Source organism: Ilyonectria robusta, assembly GCF_021365365.1.
Source record: "Ilyonectria robusta strain PMI_751 chromosome Unknown BGZ61scaffold_23, whole genome shotgun sequence".
Classification (NCBI taxonomy): domain Eukaryota; kingdom Fungi; phylum Ascomycota; class Sordariomycetes; order Hypocreales; family Nectriaceae; genus Ilyonectria; species Ilyonectria robusta.
The window spans coordinates 418960-437015 of record NW_025764457.1 but is presented as its reverse complement, the minus strand read 5'-3'; the positions used below and the strand labels follow the sequence as shown (position 1 = coordinate 437015).

General features: G+C 54.2%; 8 protein-coding genes across 8 annotated transcripts; 4 read left to right on the top strand and 4 right to left on the bottom strand.

The window, feature by feature from the left end:
* Positions 1 to 7: 7 nt before the first annotated feature.
* On the bottom strand, positions 8 to 868 carry BGZ61DRAFT_459660 (uncharacterized protein). The gene is made up of 2 exons (XM_046246941.1): positions 205 to 868; positions 8 to 156 (listed from the first exon to the last, which is right to left on the bottom strand). The coding sequence occupies exons 1-2, from the start codon at positions 611 to 613 to the stop codon at positions 107 to 109; spliced, it is 459 nt and encodes a 152-aa protein (XP_046098973.1). The 5' UTR covers positions 614 to 868; the 3' UTR covers positions 8 to 106.
* Positions 869 to 1860: 992 nt separating this feature from the next.
* BGZ61DRAFT_497743 (major facilitator superfamily-domain-containing protein) lies at positions 1861 to 3456 on the top strand (the record flags this gene model as incomplete). The annotated part of the gene is made up of 2 exons (XM_046251195.1): positions 1861 to 2789; positions 2871 to 3456. 2 exons carry the CDS (start codon positions 1861 to 1863, stop codon positions 3454 to 3456), a joined length of 1515 nt encoding a protein of 504 aa, XP_046098972.1.
* Positions 3457 to 3722: 266 nt separating this feature from the next.
* Positions 3723 to 5005, bottom strand: BGZ61DRAFT_497742 (uncharacterized protein; the record flags this gene model as incomplete). Its single annotated transcript, XM_046251194.1, has 2 exons — positions 3723 to 4417; positions 4981 to 5005. The coding sequence occupies 2 exons, from the start codon at positions 5003 to 5005 to the stop codon at positions 3723 to 3725; spliced, it is 720 nt and encodes a 239-aa protein (XP_046098971.1).
* A 652-nt stretch (positions 5006 to 5657) lies between these two features.
* BGZ61DRAFT_398914 (major facilitator superfamily domain-containing protein) lies at positions 5658 to 7876 on the top strand. The gene is made up of 4 exons (XM_046243004.1): positions 5658 to 6321; positions 6386 to 6618; positions 6721 to 7299; positions 7350 to 7876. The coding sequence occupies exons 1-4, from the start codon at positions 5762 to 5764 to the stop codon at positions 7697 to 7699; spliced, it is 1722 nt and encodes a 573-aa protein (XP_046098970.1). The 5' UTR covers positions 5658 to 5761; the 3' UTR covers positions 7700 to 7876.
* A 168-nt stretch (positions 7877 to 8044) lies between these two features.
* BGZ61DRAFT_537254 (uncharacterized protein) lies at positions 8045 to 8560 on the bottom strand (the record flags this gene model as incomplete). Its single annotated transcript, XM_046254510.1, has 2 exons — positions 8045 to 8382; positions 8446 to 8560. 2 exons carry the CDS (start codon positions 8558 to 8560, stop codon positions 8045 to 8047), a joined length of 453 nt encoding a protein of 150 aa, XP_046098969.1.
* Positions 8561 to 10337: 1777 nt separating this feature from the next.
* On the top strand, positions 10338 to 11218 carry BGZ61DRAFT_459654 (uncharacterized protein). Its single transcript, XM_046246940.1, has 3 exons — positions 10338 to 10714; positions 10762 to 10882; positions 10935 to 11218. Exons 1-2 carry the CDS (start codon positions 10495 to 10497, stop codon positions 10860 to 10862), a joined length of 321 nt encoding a protein of 106 aa, XP_046098968.1. The 5' UTR covers positions 10338 to 10494; the 3' UTR covers positions 10863 to 10882; positions 10935 to 11218.
* Positions 11173 to 13027, bottom strand: BGZ61DRAFT_497739 (major facilitator superfamily transporter; the record flags this gene model as incomplete). Its single annotated transcript, XM_046251193.1, has 5 exons — positions 11173 to 11409; positions 11462 to 12220; positions 12279 to 12530; positions 12614 to 12855; positions 12946 to 13027. The coding sequence occupies 5 exons, from the start codon at positions 13025 to 13027 to the stop codon at positions 11173 to 11175; spliced, it is 1572 nt and encodes a 523-aa protein (XP_046098967.1).
* Positions 13028 to 14961: 1934 nt separating this feature from the next.
* BGZ61DRAFT_497738 (uncharacterized protein) lies at positions 14962 to 16377 on the top strand (the record flags this gene model as incomplete). Its single annotated transcript, XM_046251192.1, has 2 exons — positions 14962 to 15383; positions 15456 to 16377. 2 exons carry the CDS (start codon positions 14962 to 14964, stop codon positions 16375 to 16377), a joined length of 1344 nt encoding a protein of 447 aa, XP_046098966.1.
* Between the last annotated feature and the right edge of the window lie 1679 nt (positions 16378 to 18056).

Here is an 18056-nt window from a genome sequence, read left to right as displayed (position 1 = left end):
GAAATGGTTCAAATGAATGAGGCTAGATTTAGCTTGCTATGGATGCTGCACTACCTGTTACCATAAAACCTATTTCTCAGGCTGATGTGTGATCCTTTACTACGTTTTAATCCCCCACAGCTTCATGAAATCGCTGAAACAGTCCGTACCTCGAGGCTATAACTTATTAGAAACCGCTGCCACCATGGTCAAAACGCCACTCACTGTAGGTCACAGAACCTTGTCTGATATCAAGCGCTCCGTTACAGGAACAAGTGTCTTGTCGTCCAAGTACTGGGCCATCATGTGTGACACACCGAGTGCGCGTGACTCTGATCTTTCGATGTGGATTGATGACAGTGCAGATGAGGGCAAAGCACCAGGTTCCGTACGAGGAGTCGACACTGACAAACCTGCCATTGCAGACCCGCTGCAGGCCACCTGCGATTTCTCGTCGTGTTTCGTGTTTGGGTTCATTTTGGTATCGTGAATATTTTGCATGCAACTTGTTAGTCTGCATTTGACGTGCCGCATTGCTCACCAAGCAGTGACCTACTAGGGCTTGTTTCTGTCGGTCCGGTTTCTCAAGCTCGACCCAGTTGCAGTGGTCTTTTGGATCGTTGGAATAACCCATTATGGCACGAGTCTCATAAATACTATTTTCTGTGAGGGCTAAGTTCCTAATAGTTGTGGCCAGTGTTGAGTTATCCCCGGTGTTGAAAATTTTGGTTTTGCCGGTGGATGGCTCTATCGGTTTGACGGTGGGTAAGAAAGACTCTTCGCCGGTCAGGAAATTGACCAATGAAATCCCATGCACAGAAAGAGAGTCCGTCAGACCGGATCCTCAGGTATCTATATCGCTACGTACCTTTGATATCTCAAATCTGCGGCATGGTATTGGCGACAAGGCATCCTCAAAGCGCACCGCATCTTTAGACACGCCCGGATAAGGCCAAACTGGGCGGGGTAAGGCAGACTTATCAAGTACGGGTAAAAAATAATAAGGCAAGGCTGCTCCAAAAGTGTCGCCTTGACCGTATGAAATACCTTAGTTTTATCCGCCTCAATTGCCCTGCATGTGGACGCAGGAGTTGAAGTACTCTCCTTGAAGACGCCGTACCAATAAGCGTTACGGAATTCGTGCGTTAGACTTGGGATTAGGGTGTCAAATCTCTCGTCCTGGAGATCAATTTCAGCTTGATTACAGAGCATCTCTTAAACCCTCATCAACCCGGGCGCAGACATCTCTCGCCTTCTTATCCATCGCACTAACGGGTGATCAGCGGTGAGTGCGGAGGCTCAACGGTCACTTAGCTCGAGGCTTCGGCAACGCCAAGCCCCGAAGCGGACTTTGACGGGCATTCGGAGTTATCGACGCGGGAGTTCGCACTAGCATCGTGATCAGCTAGGTCGGTTTTGGCAAGTTTTGCCGGCTCGCCAAACTCCATGGGTGAGGGTGTGCTCTGGGAACTGGGTTTTGCTCGATCAAGTCGCATTGTCGTCTCTGCAGCTCACCGCTTGCTCTCCGGAACGATAGCCGTAGTGTAAGATTAAACGCGAATTGATATTATCTCCGCTTTAGGAATTTCATATTGCCAGATGTAGATATCCCTCGGGTAAACTCAATCTTACGCAATCAATCTATTGACTTGGCGATCACCGCGTTGTCTCCACCATGCCACACCCCGCTGGTCCCCCCACCCTACACCCAGTTCGAAGGGCGCGGGGACAGTCAAAAGAATGCAAGGCGAGTTGAAAAACTCTCTCTTGAGCATCGATTCCGCAAGGTGAACTGCCAAGATGACAATGGCTCAGTCTGTTGTCAAGGATCATGGCGTGCTCGCCCAGGACACGGAGCAATCCCGCGACAACGACTTTGACATGCTGGACCAGAAACAAATCGAGATACTCGGCCGCCAACGCCCCGCCGTCTTCTCGTCATGGCTCGTCGAGTCCGGCTTCGTCCTCGCCGTCGTCGGATCGCTGATGATGAGCGAGTACACCATCAGCGGCTTCAACATTGCGCTGCCGGCGCTGGCCGAAACGCTCGACATGCCGGAATCGGCCCGGACGTGGCCGGCCGCCGTGCCGAACCTGACCACGGCGGCGCTGCTGCTCCCGTTTGCGCGGCTCTCGGAGCGGTACGGCGGCCGGGTCGTCTTCCTCGCCGGACACATGTGGCTGATGGCCTGGTCGCTGGTGTGCGGCTTCAGCCAGAACCCGACGATGCTGATTGTGTGCCGCGCGATGCAGGGCATAGGGTCCTCGGCCTTTCTCCCTGCGAGTCTGGCGGTCATGGGCCAGATATACCGGCCGGGCCCGCGGAAGAACCTCGTGTTCAGCGCATACGGGGCGTTTGGATGTATTGGGTTCTTCTTCGGCGTCGTCATGGGCGCCGTGGCGGCGGAGAGTCTCGGATGGAGGTGGTACTTCTGGATGGGCGCCATCTTTGTGTTTCTCATCGGCGCCACGGGCTTCCTCACGATCCCGTCGAATCTCGGCGACGCCAACCCGGACGTTCGCATGGACTGGTGGGGACTCTGCACCATCGTGCCGGGACTGGCGTTGGTGGTGTTTGCCCTGACGGATGGAGGCCATGCGCCGTCGGGCTGGCGCACGCCGTACATATACGTCACGTTCGTCTTGGGGATCCTCTTTCTTTGCGCGGCCGTCTACGTTGAAGGGTGGGTTTCGGCGCAGCCGCTCCTCCCAGTTGAGTTGTTCCGTCCCAAGTACATGAAGCGACTGGTTGCGTCTCTGTTCATGTCGTACGGCATATTTGGACTATACATGTTCTATGCCAGTTTTTAGTAAGCTGAGCCACTCCCCTCTCACTCCCTCACTCCCTTGCTCCCCCCTCACTCAAGAGAAACCAAACCTGACCAATCCAGTATCGAATCGGTGCTCCAAGTGTCACCCTTGCAGACTGCCGCGTGGTTCTCTCCACTGGCAGTTGGAGGACTTATCTTAGCCCTGGTGGGCGGGTTCGTGCTGCATATCTTGCCCGGGCGGATTCTCCTGATTATTTCCGGGCTTGGGTTCTTGGCCTCGGTTCTGCTGTTCGCGCTCATCCCCGAGAACCCTCCGTCGAGGAACTACCTGTTCTGGGCATATATTTTCCCTGCCATGGTGTGCGGGACTATTGGCGTGGACATTGCGTTTAATGTGACTAATATTTTCATCACAACTTCCATGCCTAGACGGCTGCAGGCGGTTGCTGGAGCCCTGTGCAGCAGTCTGCTGTATCTAGGCATGGCGTTTTGGTTGGGCGTGGGTGAACTGGCAGTCACAGCTACGATAGATATTCGCGGAAAGGAAAATGTGAGCCAACGCGAACAATACCAGATTGGGTTCTGGACGGGCGTTGGACTGGCCGCGGCATCGCTGTGCTTGGTGGTGACGATCAACCTGGGCCAGGCGTCGGCGTCATTGACGGCAGACGAGCAGGCGGAACTGAAGCGACGAGAGAATTCCTGACATGGGAACACGTGGGGAAAGGACTCGAATCTATACTTCGTACTTCGAGTGGGATGCCGATTAGAGGACGGCCTTATCTTGGGGCTGGAATGGTGACAGGCACTATACCTGAGGACTAAACGGAAACAACCTTGGAACACTTGGAACAATGATATCAGAGGCGGCGCCTGGATGTGATTAGGGTGTGCCACAGGCTCTCCTGTGACGCTATTAACGCGGTTGTACCGCTCAAGTCGCAAGCCATCTTATCCCGAAATGCAACTGTTTTAGTGCTGACTTGAATCCCCCGCCTCCACCTCTTTCACGGCAGATGCCAATGCTCTGACAGCTTGGGCTTGGCGACTGACGAAGGGGCCGTTGAACATGTCGTACAGGGCGACGCTGCTGTGGACGTGGTCGGCAGCGAACTCGACGGCGCAATTGGGGCCGCGGGCTTGCTTGGCGGCCTTGACGGCTTCGCGGAGCATGTCGCCTCCGAGGCCGCGACGGCGGTAGCGGATCTTGGTCGTCCAGGCGCGGATGGTGGCCTTGGGCTGGGACTTTGCGCGGGCGTTGCGCTGCTTGGGGAGGTCGAGAACAACAGCGGCGATCAGCTCAGTCCCGTACCGCGCGCCGAGCACAACGGCCTCACCACCGTCTTCGTTCTCGAGCCAGGCGTGCCAATCCGTCTCCTCGGCGATGCGGATGTACGTGCTGGCGGCGTAGCGGATGGTGCTGAGGTAGATGAGCACGATGCCGGAGTAGGTGATGAGCATGGCGCTGAAGTCGTGGCCCATGGCCCTCATGGCGACGTGGGCGACGGCGAGCGCGGCGACGAGCGCGGACACGCAGATGGGGTTGAAGACGACATCGCGTGATGCGACCTGGCGCTGCTGGGCGACGCTGTCGACGACGAGCTTGAGGGCGTCTGCGCGGTCGCGGGGGGTGGTGAGGGTTTGGAAGGCGAGTTTGCGGTCGTCGTCTTGTTGGGTGGTGGAGGAAGAGGAGGGAGGTTGAGGGGGTTGAGGAGGTTGAAGCTGAGTTGGGGTTGAAGTGCGAGACATGGTGAAGGTGTGCTGGAGAAGGGAGGCCTGTGATGCCTGTGATGTGTTGAAGCAGTAGATGCAGTGGATGCAGCAGATGCAGTGGATGCAGCAGATGCAGTGTAGATCAAAGAAGCAAAACCTAGAGAAAATCCAGAGAAAACCCAGAGAAAAACCCAGACTTAACAAACCCGCCTAGACAAACGCCGCAAATACGGTTAAGAATCAAGCTTGCCTGGACACTCCCACGCAGGGAATAAGCATCAAAGAAATTCAACCTCACGAACCAATCTCAGCCGCCCAAACTCGGCCACAACTCCAGCGGCCTCGTGCGATCCGCCCTCAGCCGGCAAAATCGTGCCGTCCACGCTGCTCGCAGGCGACCAACGAGAGCAGCGTCGCGGCCAACGCCTCCCTCCAAGGGGCCAACGCCTCCCTCTAGAGGAGCCCTCGGTGACCCAAAACGGACACCAACTCAATCAGCAACAAGCTTAGTTCGCACGCGCAGACGCCGCTGCTCCACCCATCCCACGAGCTTCGGTGATTGTTTCCAGGCGTTGCGTCCCACAGTCCAGTGGGCGCGAACAGGTTAAAGAGTGGCCACGCGCTACAGAGCCTCATCTGGATCCCGGTGGACCTTCACTCTGCGTGCCGTCAGACCCGGGCTGCGGGTACGCGGCTATCGACGATGCCAAGGGCTTAGCCAAGAGCCTTGGCGCGCGAGAACACGGGGTGGCATTCTGCATTCTGATTGGCCGATAGACACGTCGTCTCGTGCCAGAATGCTATACCGAGACGGGCCATGCTAGGGCTTCATCTCCAACATCGCCATGCAAGAACCTTTTGCAGCGGCCGATTCCACTGATGCTGCGCCGGATCCTCGGCTCCTTTGCCTCGTCGGGCTCGGGGCTTTTCGCCAGTGACATGTCGTAGTTCGTCGTCTGCTGAATCTGCTCGGTCGCCGTTCCCATCGTAGCCGTTCTGGTAGCCACGCCATCGGGCAACGCCATCGGGGCAACCCAGGGGACCCAGGCCAGTCCAGTCCATTGTCTCGATCAAATTCGTCCGTCTGTGTGTCAGCTAGAGCCAGCAAGATCTGCGAATCCTGCCCTCGTCGCTTTCGTATTTAATCAACTGTCGCTCCGTTGGCTGGTCCTCTTCTGCTCTCCCGTGCCACAGCAGAGGTCTAATACAAAGACACACTCTTTCCCTCGCTCCCTTTCTTCTTCTTCTGTCCTCCTCCTCCCCCCCTTGTCCTCTTATTAGATTAGACATCCCTCACTATGTCGGACAACACTGAGCCTCGCACCAGCGGCGGCGGCGGCGGCGTCGCCAAAACCGCCGGCGGCAACAATGCCTTCCACAACTTCCACAACGACTTCGCCCACATCGCCGACCCCAACGAGCGCCGCCGTCTGGCCCTCGCCGAGATCGACAAGGCGCCCTTTGGCTGGTACCACGTCCGCGCCTGCGTGGTCGCCGGTGTTGGCTTCTTCACCGACTCCTACGACATCTTCTGCGTGTCCATGTTGACCATCATGCTCGGCATCGTCTACTACCCCGGCGTCGGCGTCATGCCCACCACCTCGGATTCCGCCGTCAAGCTGTCCACCTCGGCCGGTACCGTCATTGGCCAGCTGGGCTTCGGTATGCTGGCTGATATCGTCGGCCGAAAGCGCATGTACGGCATGGAGCTGCTTGTCATCATCTTCGCCACCCTCGCCCAGTCACTCACCAGCAACTCGCCCGCCTGCAACATTATCGGTGTCATCATCTTCTGGCGTGTGATTATGGGCATCGGTATTGGTGGAGATTACCCTCTGTCTTCCATCATCACCTCTGAGTACGTTCCTTTCTGCAATCGAAGCCATCGTGAGTGTGCATATCGCTAACACCCCTTCCCACAGGTTCGCTACCACCAAGTGGCGTGGCGCCATGATGGGTGCCGTCTTCGCTATGCAGGGCATTGGCCAGCTCGTCGCTGCTCTCGTCATGATGTTCCTCACTCTCGGCTTCAAGTCTGAGCTCGAGGGCGCCGCCGATGTAAGCAAGTGCACTGGAACCTGCCAGGTTGCCGTCGACAAGATGTGGCGCACCCTCATCGGCTTCGGCGCCGTTCCCGCCTGCATTGCCCTGTACTGTGAGTTCCCCTGCATCCCTAAATATCTTGGCAGCTTTAGCAGCCTTGGCATACTTGGCATTCTCCAATTGCTCGCGTGACTCTCGACTAACACCACTCCAGACCGTCTCACCATCCCCGAGACCCCCCGTTACACCTTCGACGTCGCCCGCGATGTCGAAAAGGCCGACGACGACGCCAAGGCCTACATCGCCGGCAAGGCCAGCGGCAACACCGACGAGGTCACCCGCGCCGAGGCCCAGCGGGCTGCCCAGTCCACCCTCGAGGTCCCCAAGGCCAGCTGGGGTGATTTCTGCCGCCACTACGCTAAGCTCAAGAACTTCAAGCTCCTCCTCGGAACTGCTGGTTCATGGTTCGCCCTCGATGTGGCCTTTTACGGTCTCTCTTTGAACAACGGCACCATTCTCAAGGTCATTGGCTACTCTACCAAGGATGCCACCAACGTCTACCAGTACCTCCACAACACTGCCGTCGGTAACATCATCATCGTCCTTGCTGGTGCCGTTCCCGGATACTGGGTTTCCGTCGCTACCATCGATACCATCGGCCGCAAGACTATCCAGCTTGGTGGTTTCTGCATCCTGACCATTCTCTTCATCGTCATGGGTTTCGCGTACAAGAAGCTTTCCTCCAACGGCCTCCTTGCCATTTACGTCCTTGCCCAGTTCTTCTTCAACTTCGGTAAGCCTTCCACCTCCCTCACTCAATCTGAACCATACTAACTCGACCAGGCCCCAACACCACCACCTTCATTGTTCCCGGTGAGGTCTTCCCCACCCGATACCGTTCCACCTCCCACGGTATCTCTGCCGCCTCTGGCAAGATCGGCTCCATCATCGGCCAGGGTGCCATCGCTACTCTCCGCACTCGCGGCGCCACCAAGGACAACGCCGCTCCCTGGATGAACCACGTTCTCGAGATCTACGCTCTTTTCATGCTTCTCGGTTGCTTCACCACCCTGCTCATCCCCGAGACTGCCCGCAAGACCCTCGAGGAGCTCAGCGGCGAGGACGACTACGCCACCAACTCTACCCAGTCGGTCGTTACCGACGAGGAGCGAGTCGCTGACAAGACCGCTTAAGGTGGGACAGTAAGGATTCCGCATGGGGCGCCGCTCTGATGCCTCGACAACTTAAACTCAAATTATAAAGGGGAGAATCCATTCTGTTACATTTTGTCTTGCTTCACACCATACCCATATCAGAATGCAAGTTCTTTTTATACTATACAATACATAATAATTACGTCGTGTCCCGTATCTTCGAGTTCCCAATTTGTAGTGATATTTTCTTTGATAAGTGGGACCTGGGTTGACACCTGGAATGAAATGGTGTTAAGATTGGGTATCCCTAATTTGCTCCCCATACCCGGAAAAAGACGCGTTTGAAAATCACCACCCAATAACTCATGTTCAATCTTCCAACCCTTAAGTATTCTTATTTCCTCTCCCAAGCATCCCGCCGACGTAGTTGCCAGCTCCCTTGATGCCATCTGTCGACTTTGCACCGACGCCCTTTCCACCCTCCACAAAAGCGCTGGCTGTGTCGTTCGCCACCTTGGAGCCTGGCAACTGCGAAGGCGCGTAGCCGCCCTGGTCGTCCTTTCCCTGACGCTCCGCTCGGTTGATTCCCTCCTTCGAGGCGAGGTCGCCGGCTGGTTGTAGCAGGCCGCCTTGTCCGGCCTGGCCCGCGACGAGGTTGTGCACGCCGTCTTGGAGGGTGTCGACTTGCTTGACGCCCGTTACTTTCGACTTGCCGAGTGTGTCTGCACCACGTTAGCTGGGTGTTACCGCTAGGAGAGCGATGCCGTGGATCTTCGAGGACGGACCTTTGGTGGCGTAGCTAGCCTTGTTGTCTTTGGTGAACCATCGCAAGTAGGTATCCTCTAGCCAAGGCACCCACTTCTCGTATTGGTCGTTGTATGTTTTCTTGGTCCACTCCATGGTGATTTGGTTTCTGATGCACAAAGATGGTAGATCTGTGGAACGCAGTGATGTGTAGTCGAACAGCCGCAGACTCAGGATTTATAGACGACATGGGCAGGGCACATGTAAGGTGTCATCAGTAGCACAACATACCGTGTACGTCATTTCTGATCTCGATTTGCACATTTGACGGCCTCAATACCCCAGATGACTGGTTCAAGTGGCTGTGCCAAGTATGCATTGTGATGCCATCATGTATTGGCACCTGTGGCGCGTGTCGCATCCCTGTCAAAACCGGTTCTGATGGCAGATCGCCGATGCAAACGTCATCCCCTGCGAAGTGGGGGTCGTTGGAGGTGTGGTCATTTCGCTCTCGGCTCACTGCATATGCAGGATTTCTGAACCGATCCTTGCTGATAGCAAATGTCCTTTCATTGGCTGAGGGCTGTCTCAATTAATTGTTCTTTTGTCTGATAGTTGTAACGACGTCCACCTCCAACAACCAACTCGCGAACCACGGTCTCGCTTACGAGACGGCATGCACCTCGACCTGTAAGTTCGACCGAGTCGAGATCTTGATTAAGCCCCCTTTGTGCGTGCGCAAGAGCCTAGAATCGACAGATTTGAGCCATCATGCGGCTGTCTTCGCTGCAAGCTGTGCTGCTGGGCGCGTTCGTCTGGGCTGCGGACGCCGTGAGCTCTGACGATGATAATATTGAGAGCATAACATTGAGGACACACTCCCTCCAACAGCCCTACCTCGACTCAGATATGCAAAGTCGATGGTATGACTTTGGTGGCGATGCTATCGTTCGAACCGACTCGTACATCCGACTGACCTCGGACCCCGTCGCAGTTAGGCTGGATATACTCGCGAGCACCCCTGACAGCAACAAACTGGCAGGTAGAGGTCGAGTTTAAGATCTCTGGTAAGAATGGCCGGCGAGCTCAGCGACAACCACGACATCATCTCGGTGACCGCCAAGAACCCGTATAAGCATCGCAGCAAGAAGGCCAAGAAGAAGAAAAAGATGGCGTCTAGTGGTAGCTGGACCTGGTTCTTCACCAAAAATCATCCTCTTCATCATTGTCGCGGGCGGCGCGTAGGTGGGCTTCAATGCTTACCGGGCTCATGGCCATCAGACAAAGGATGGACTGATTGAGACAGCTCTAGTGACAATGTATGATCTTGTTTTTTGATCTAGGAAGGAAGACGGCTAGCTATTTATACCTGGGAATCTGACTGATCCAGATGCTCTTGATTCGATGACACCGTTAACAGCCGATGATCTTGGCTGTTGAGGTCAATCTAGGACGTTACACTACGCATTTGCGGAGTTTTAACTCCAATTTTGCCGGAGCCGCCAATGCGAGATTGTATCTGGGCTGAGGACTTGGATGGTGCACGTAGTAAAGTTGCTGGCTCTGGATGTTCTGCGATGCTACGTAGAGTGTTTGTGCTTACAACTCAAGTTCGGTTGTTGAGAACAGTTTCAAACGGAACTGACGGCTAGGGTTTTGAAGACCTCAGCTGTGATTCACGGTTACAACTTTATCCCCAAATTTCAAGGCTGCAAGAAAAACCGGGGAGTTGTGCATCTGCTGCGACTTCGAGTTCAGGCTTCCTCCACCTAACGGGCTTATCCTGCACGACGCGATAGGTGGGTCGAGTTTCAACCAATCAAGTTGCGCAAATGCCTGCATATGCACACCGTTTCTAGCATATACTGCTTAAGCCGATTTGCCTTCCCTACCTCTCACAATTCCTCCACTTCCTCACACTTCACAACTAGGACTGAACAACAACATTGACACCTGCCATTCAGAAAAATATCAACAAAAATGGCGAGATTTGTGGCTTATCGCGAGACTGTCAACGGCCGAACCAAGGTTACTATTGGCGGAGCCAAGATCATGAGGCGTTAGAAGCCCGGCAGTACGTTCTCTACATCATGGACGAGGAACTCATGCTAATCTTCATGGTGAATTTGGCCCCTCCCAAGTCTCAGCTCCAGATTCGGGAGGAGAAGTTGAAGCGCGATCAGGATGCCCTTTTCAAGCTTGTCGTCAATAACATCGCCAACAAACTGCTGCCTGGTGCTCGCCTGGACTCCGAGGCGATCGCGACTCTGAGAGAATCCGCCGACGACTTTCTGTGGCGCCTTTTTGCTTGTAGGTGAATCTTTCTGGTAATGAATTGTTGAATTAATAATTTAAAGCTGCCAAAATGGTGGCCGAGGATAATGGGCACACCGATCTTATGCCCGGAGACGTCGATTGCGTCTGGAGAGTTCTGCATAATTTGGGGGTCTACAGGTAGTGGTTCACTCCCTTGAGGCTGTGAGTGACATATGCTTTCCATCTCATCTTCTTTGGCTAATAAATTAGGCAGATGCCCTAAATGCCATGAGTGCACCGCTTTGGGCTGGAAGCAGGAAGCCTCGAATCCTACCGGGTACATTGTTTGATAGGAACCGGTCAATTAGGCGATTAGTACATTTGATTAGTACAACCTTGGCGTATGGACGCACTTTTTCACACTATGCAATTCATAGTTGGCAAGCTTAACTTAAGTAGTTACTGCAGAAATTTGAGATACTCTTCTCAATAACTCCATGTCTCTGTCATAATTACTTTTGAACGAGGTTCGCCGTAGCAATTCTCATTCGCTTGCCTAGCAACCACACTGGAATAGTGAGCAACGAGAAGATGCCCATCAACATGCCAAATATCCCAAAAGGCTCAGCCGCTCCACGCTTTGTGATCCAGTCACTGATGAAGAAGGTCCAGGCGAACGCAATAATCGCTCGCAGAATTGTAACCACGACAAAACAATCGGCAGCAAGATGGCCGTAGCAGTCAATGAGCTATTAGAGAATTTATTAGCGTCCATACAAAGTCTGGCATTAGATTACTCACGTAATTGAACCCCACTGAAGGAACTTGCATCAGGCCCATCGCTACCATCGCATACCCAACTTGCAGACCAACCCACGCATTCTTGGAAGGATATTCAGCACAGAAGCCGAAAACAAAAAAGCCACCTGTTGAAAGCGCCAGGGTTGGGAACATGGTCGGCAGTCGACTCTCGGGCTCAGCAGCACCGTGCTCGCGCCTGGCGGATCTCTTCAACCTCGCGTCCACGACGACGTACGCGTACAGAGCGCCGATGATCGACCCGACAAGGCCGCCGACGTTGATAAGACCCGCGTTGCTCCCCCAGAGATACGGCGGCGCAGCGACTAGCTGAGGCCCAATCGTGGATATCGAAATAATTCCGCCGACGAGCCCTGCGTAGTGCAGCGTCACCAACCAAGTCCCCGGGAGGAGGGCAGTGCGCCAGGGTTGGAGAAACTTCGCAAGCCAGTCTCCACGTGGCCGAGCAAATCCTAAAGACTTGACATATGTGAATGGTTCGTACGTCTCGGCCGATTGTGTGGTTTCGATTTGCGTCAAGCCCGGCTTGTCCTCGTCGAGTGTTTCGTCGGCAGCAAAGGGTGATACAAACGCCCTGTCGTAAAGCGTCTCGGGGACTAAGAATAGAACTCCAAAGAAGCATGCCCCGGATAACGCGATGCCGACCCAAAAGATGTACTGCCACCCGAGGTTGAACCCGACGTATCCGCCGGCTATTCCGCCTACGATCGGGCCTCCAGCTAGAAAGACTGTATAAATTGCCTTGAGCCGTTAGCACCCAGAATTCACTTCAAAGATAAACATGACAAAGGAGACTTACCATTGCTCGACCGCGTTCATGCATGAAGAACATCTCGCCGACCAGGGTTGGAGAAACAGTATCGGACGCACCGGCACCGATGGCCTGGAATACTCGCGCAGCTAACAGAGAGCTATAAGACGTCGCCAACCCGCACCATAATGTGCAAAATGTCATTAGAAGTGTGGCGACGAGGAGAACTGGCCTTCGCCCAAAAATGTTGGACAGAGGGACCCAAAGGATGTTGGAGGCTCCAAGAAACAAGCTGCTCGTCTATTTGGATATCTGGCGTTAGAGCTTGGACTATCTCTACCCTCGTGGACTCGGTATGTCCTGAGAAATACGGGGTTACTTGCCGAAATGAGGTATGTAAGCTCGGAAAACGGCCGAGTCGGAGGAACAATGCCATGGTATAGAAGCTGGAGGGCCGGGGCGATGCAGGCGCTGAGAAAGTTTCCAGTAAAGGCAAAAAGAGAGGCAACGAAAAGTGCTGTGAACTTTCGCCAGGTCGACCAGTTCAGAGGATCTGCTGGGTCATTGGACGGTTGGGGGAACTTGATCACCTCGGTCGATGATCCCACGTTCCGTTCATGCTCGCCTAATCTCGTAAGCTACGGTGATCCTCGAATGAGTCACGGTTTGTACCGCCAGTGCTGAGATAAGAGAGTGGCGGGAAGCGTGGCCTTACGTATGATGAGGGCTGTCCCAGGGGGTTTCGCTTCATGAACTTCCGCCTTGCTTAGGGAGAAGGCAAATTTCCACGCGGACATGGTGGCGACGCGTATTGAATTCGGGGCGTGCGGCTTGGTGGAATGGTCCGAAGAGTTGAGGACCAAAGCATGGAGGCAAGGGCCAGGCAAAGGGGATTTTATCATCCTCTCGGCAATTCCCAATCCCTGCTTAGATGGGAGATAGCATCATGTGCACTGGGGTATAAGCTATGGACGGCGTGGGATAGAATCCTCTCATTGGCTTCTGGGGAAGGCCAAGATCCCCCCACCGGAACGGAAGTCGCTCAGCGCGGGGAAGCTGAATCTGGGGAACCAACAGTCTTCCATGTTGTCTTGCGGACTTGTGCGGACTTGGACAGACTTGGACAGATTCGGTTACATCAACCCCGCAATTCCGGATGGAATACCGCCTGGTCTCGAAATTACACAAGAGGTTATGAAGATGTCAATGACGCCACGACACATCGGCTAGGGTGGCAGTTGATTTCGGCAATTTCTACACGTCTTATCGTGGGGATTGCTGCAAGAATAAAGCTTAGCTGGAACTGTTGCCTCTAAGAGGATATTTTGCGGGAGGTTTGTCCATTTTCCGTGAATATTTGCTACCTCGGTTACGAATGATGACCGGAACCGCGGTTTGCGACGTGTGTTTGCCAATGCCGGTTGTCACAGTGGTGATACCTTTTTGCTCCTCCTCGGATATTTGGGAAATCTGGGTTTGTTCTGTAGTTACTATTGCCTTTGTGCCATTGCTGGAATACTACCTTAGCCTTGGAAATACTGTGAGAAATATACTGTCATGTAGATGGGCTGATACCTGGCTTCTCAATCACATGCGAGCCCCAGACTCGACTCAGCCAGTTCGGTAGACCTGGCAAGGGAACCTAAACGATAAATACCCGAAGATACCCCTGGCCCGCTGTTCCTTCGTGATCAATCTGAGCACACGTTCGAATCTTATTTACCCCAGACGAGGCGCACGCTGGCCCGGTGGGCGAGACGCTGAGCGGCACAGCGTGGGGGTGGGGCCGTAGACTAACAGCCACCTACCGCAAGGCCGTCATCTCCAACCGCGGCTGGGATGGACTTGGACTTGTTCAGCTGGGCGCTAGGGAGCTGTCGCCTATTAGAAGCTGAGGATGCCACGTGGATGACACTTGGCGGTTTGCGTTGGTACTTCGCCTGCTTGGCACTGGGTGAAGCTGCGATTTTCTCCTTGGCTCGTCCGTGCCGCCATGAGAGTGTTGCAATATTTGACGAGACTGGTCTTGTTAGTGTCTTAGTTATCATCACCCTGGCTGAGAGTCTAGTCCTGGATGGTCGTTTTGGAAGTTGATAGATTCGCTGTCGACTTCCAAGCCCTTGTCCTCCACCCATGTGACGTTGATTGACTCCTCCGGAAGACGTGGGGCCGGATCCAGGAATTCGGGCTTGGCACAGCAATTTGCAGCCAAGGCGCAGCACATAGAGTTTCCAGGCGTTCCGGTATGATTAAACCTGCAGCATGGAATATCAATACCAGAAGCATTTGCATAGAGCGATGCCTCAAACATGGATTCTTGGATTGACGACATCCCTTCGAAGCTCGTCTTTCACGGAGTCCGCTCGGCGGGAGATGGGCCGATTAAAACCAAGGCGCTAATCCTCTTGGGGCTTTAGTCCTGAAAACCCAACCATGGATCGCTTGCGAGGCTCGCTCTCGCTCCGCTCCTTTTGCCTCGCCAGCCAATTACGCATGGCTGCTCGTCCCTGAACACTCAACAATCGACTGACGAGGCTGAGTTTTCCTCGCATCGAGCACCACGCGCTGAGACTGCCTGCGCCCTGGAGATTGCCCGGGACTCGGTGTCTCTCGTACCGCGCTGACGCTATGATATCACTAATGCCACAGCCACCGACGAAGATATCGCCGCTGCTGATCTCCCTCCTCCCTCGCATCAGAGTCTGAGGCCCAGCGCCAAGGTCTCGTCCAAATGCCCCCGCGCCAGTCCGCCGCCGAAGGGAACGGCTCGGGCACATCATCTACCACCGCTAAGCTGCGCCGCGCCCATCGCAAGTCGCGCAAGGGCTGCCTGGAGTGCAAGCGGCGGCACATCAAGTGCGATGAGACGCGCCCTAGGTGCAACAACTGCCTCGTGAGCGAGCGGGCATGCTCGTTCCCGCCGTCGGTCGGAGCCGCGCCCGAGGCCGCAGCAACGGCCCAGAAGCAACAGCCTCCGGTGCCGGTCCGGCCCGCCTCCGCCTTGAGTCCGGCCGGGAGCGGCTCTAGCTCCGGCGCCGTCCGTCCGTCCCCGGCCCTCACTAAACAACCTCCGATCCCGGTCCGGCCCGCCTCCACCCTGAGTCCGGCTGGGAGTAGCTCCAGCTCCGGTGCCGTCCGCCCGCCTCCGCCCCCGTCTGAGGGTCCATGGGCCGCCTTGTCCAAGATCCTCGAACACGCCAGGCCGCCTACGTTGCCGCCCATCAGGTCCTTTGCCGCCCCTCCCATGGCCGTCTTCACCTCCAAGCACCTCATCCTCCTCCACCACGCCAAGACGGGCAAGGTTTTCAAGCAGGAAATGATGGATACCCTCCTTGAAATTGCCATCGCTTGGGCCATCGAGGCTCCATACGTCCTCGACCAACTTCTCGCCATTTGCGCCGAGCACTACGCGCTATCCTCCCCAGAGACCGCCGAAGTCTATCGCAGTACCTCCCAAGAGCTCCAGACTCGCTCTCTAACATCCTTCAACCTCAGAACCCAAGGCCAGACATCCGAGGAGTCCAGCACGACGTATCTCCCCCGATTCATCTTTGCCTCCTTCGTCAGTATGAACATGATGTACCAGACGTTTTCTCAATACCGCAGCAGCTACCATGTCTTTATCGGACGATTCCTTGACTGTATCCATCTGCACCAGGGCGTGCGCACAGTCATCCGCTCTGGATTCCACACCTACCATGGCTCCGTTGCTCTGCATCCGTTCCTCTCCCAGTTCCAGGTACCCGAAGATGGGGTGAGCGGCAACGAGTGTGATGAACTTATCAAAGCCATTGATTCTTCCGATCTGAGCCCGACCACCGTAGCTGCCTGCAAAAGCGCAGCTGACAGTCTGCAAACTACCTTCAACATGCACAACAACCTACCGAAAGACGACAAAAACACCCACGCGGCGACAGCGTTTCCAGTCTTGTTGACCACCGAATTCATCGATGTGTTACGGAAGCACCGGCCAGAGGCCCTGCTCGTCTTGGCGTACTACGGCGTGTTGCTCCATCGACATCGCCGGTCGTGGATCATTGGCGATGCTGGCCAATTCGTAGTCCACCTTATTGCCGATCACCTGGGGAGTTTTTGGCAAGGGCCGATGCAATGGCCTTTACAAGCGCTAAGAGACGACGTGGACTGAACAAGCAGCCGCTGGAGGCTATATCAACTATATCAACTATTATTGTCGTGGTCATAACCTGTCTAACAAGTTTAAACCGGACGCATTTGGGGGGATACTAATCCGATTTGTACAAGTTCCCCCCATATGTATTATGCCTGGAGTACGTGGTCCGATTCTGATATTTCGACCAGGTGCTTGCATTACTACTGGGACTGAGGCGGTTTAAGGATTGGGAACAAGGTTAAAGCGGTATGGCAACTGGAGTTCATTCATCCACTGCGCGGATATGAAGGGCCGCTAGCTGTGTTAGAGCTTCGCGGCCGGGGAAAGGGCAGAATCTCGCTCCAGTGGGCATGTCCCGTCACACTCACGCCGTCTGAGGGCAAATTAACAGACAAGATGAAGAGTGGCGTTTATTTGGAACCATTATGTAAAAATTACTTGATCATGCACTCCGTAATCGTCGTTTATCTTGCTGATAAATCGTTCAAAAAGCGATAGCTCTACCTACCATTGCGAGTTTCCTGTGCCCTTGCGTTAAGCCAACCACATGGCCAACCGGGTTTCTTGTAGTTTCGAGATTGGAAATCATCTGCAAAACAACTCGCTTTATGGCAGTTTGAGTTTTGTGAAATCTCCAAGGCTTGAAGGCGGGTTTTCTAGGGTGACTGGGATAGAGACTTGTGAACATGCTGGATTACACGATAAAGATGTATTTGGTAGTGGATAGTATTGTTGGACTTCAATTTGTAGCTGCTTGCCCATGTCCTGTAGTATTCGCGTTTCCAACGCATATGTCCAGCTATTATTACGCGTGGAGAGTTAACAAGGATAGCTCAGATTTGAACTGATAATGCTGAAAGAAGAGGATCTAGAATGAATAGATACTCATTGTCAATCACATCTAATGCCCTCGCTGACGTCTTACTGGTAAGGCGTGTACGTGTAGGTTTGACAAGGGCTGACTGGAACCCAAACCCGTGCTCGCAGAGGTCAAACCGAAAAAATGCTCAAGTCAACAATGAATGCTTCTGTCAGTCTTAATGAGTAGTGACTAGAGCGATGCCCCAAGTTCAAGTACAATATCCAATGGTTCCTGCGTGAAAGCGGGAATGCTTCAAGGGGTGGGTTGCGTGCATCTGCACGCGTATACATCGTTTAGGCGCGTATTTCGTTCGTTCGTTCCCTGGCTGATTACCCCCGCAACGAGTGGTGATGTTGGCGAGGGGAATTTCTGTCTTATGAAGTGGAAGACTGAGAGTCGGGGCCTAACATAACGGATAATAACGCTGGGGAATCTCGCTTCTTGGTCCGACCGGCATGGCCGCTAATCACGGATTCTCGCCCATCAACTCCACTTGCAACAATCCCCACGACCCCAAGACGAAGTTTCGTACCTACCCGGGTCCCTGCCAGCCTCGGCGAAGGACCCAGCTGTTTCTCAGTTAATACGCCTTACCAGGCAAATTTATCGTAAAACGGAGAAAGGCAACATTGGAAAATGCGGTATTGTATGAACTATACACTGAGGATTTGCCCAACCTGAATCATCTTGCATCCGGAGCCCAAACAAACTTTCCTGTAGAACCGTAAGTGAAGGCAATGGACATCACCGTCTAAAAGCATTTACGCTTTGCAATTTTTTCATCATATATTAAAACCTACAGTTTCAGCGCAAGGAGGCTTCTATTCCCTTT

Bases quoted from the DNA above. Each gene is read 5' to 3' on its own strand.
- BGZ61DRAFT_459660 (XM_046246941.1), bottom strand. From the start codon at position 613: ATGGGTTATTCCAACGATCCAAAAGACCACTGCAACTGGGTCGAGCTT. The intron at 157-204 runs GTGAGTGGCGTT...AATAAGTTATAG, and splicing joins ACAAGGTTCTGTGACCTACA to CCTCGAGGTACGGACTGTTT.
- BGZ61DRAFT_398914 (XM_046243004.1), top strand. From the start codon at position 5,762: ATGTCGGACAACACTGAGCCTCGCACCAGCGGCGGCGGCGGCGGCGTC. The intron at 6,322-6,385 runs GTACGTTCCTTT...CCCTTCCCACAG, and splicing joins TCTTCCATCATCACCTCTGA to GTTCGCTACCACCAAGTGGC. The intron at 6,619-6,720 runs GTGAGTTCCCCT...ACACCACTCCAG, and splicing joins CGCCTGCATTGCCCTGTACT to ACCGTCTCACCATCCCCGAG.
- BGZ61DRAFT_459654 (XM_046246940.1), top strand. From the start codon at position 10,495: ATGGACGAGGAACTCATGCTAATCTTCATGGTGAATTTGGCCCCTCCC. The intron at 10,715-10,761 runs GTAGGTGAATCT...AATAATTTAAAG, and splicing joins TCTGTGGCGCCTTTTTGCTT to CTGCCAAAATGGTGGCCGAG.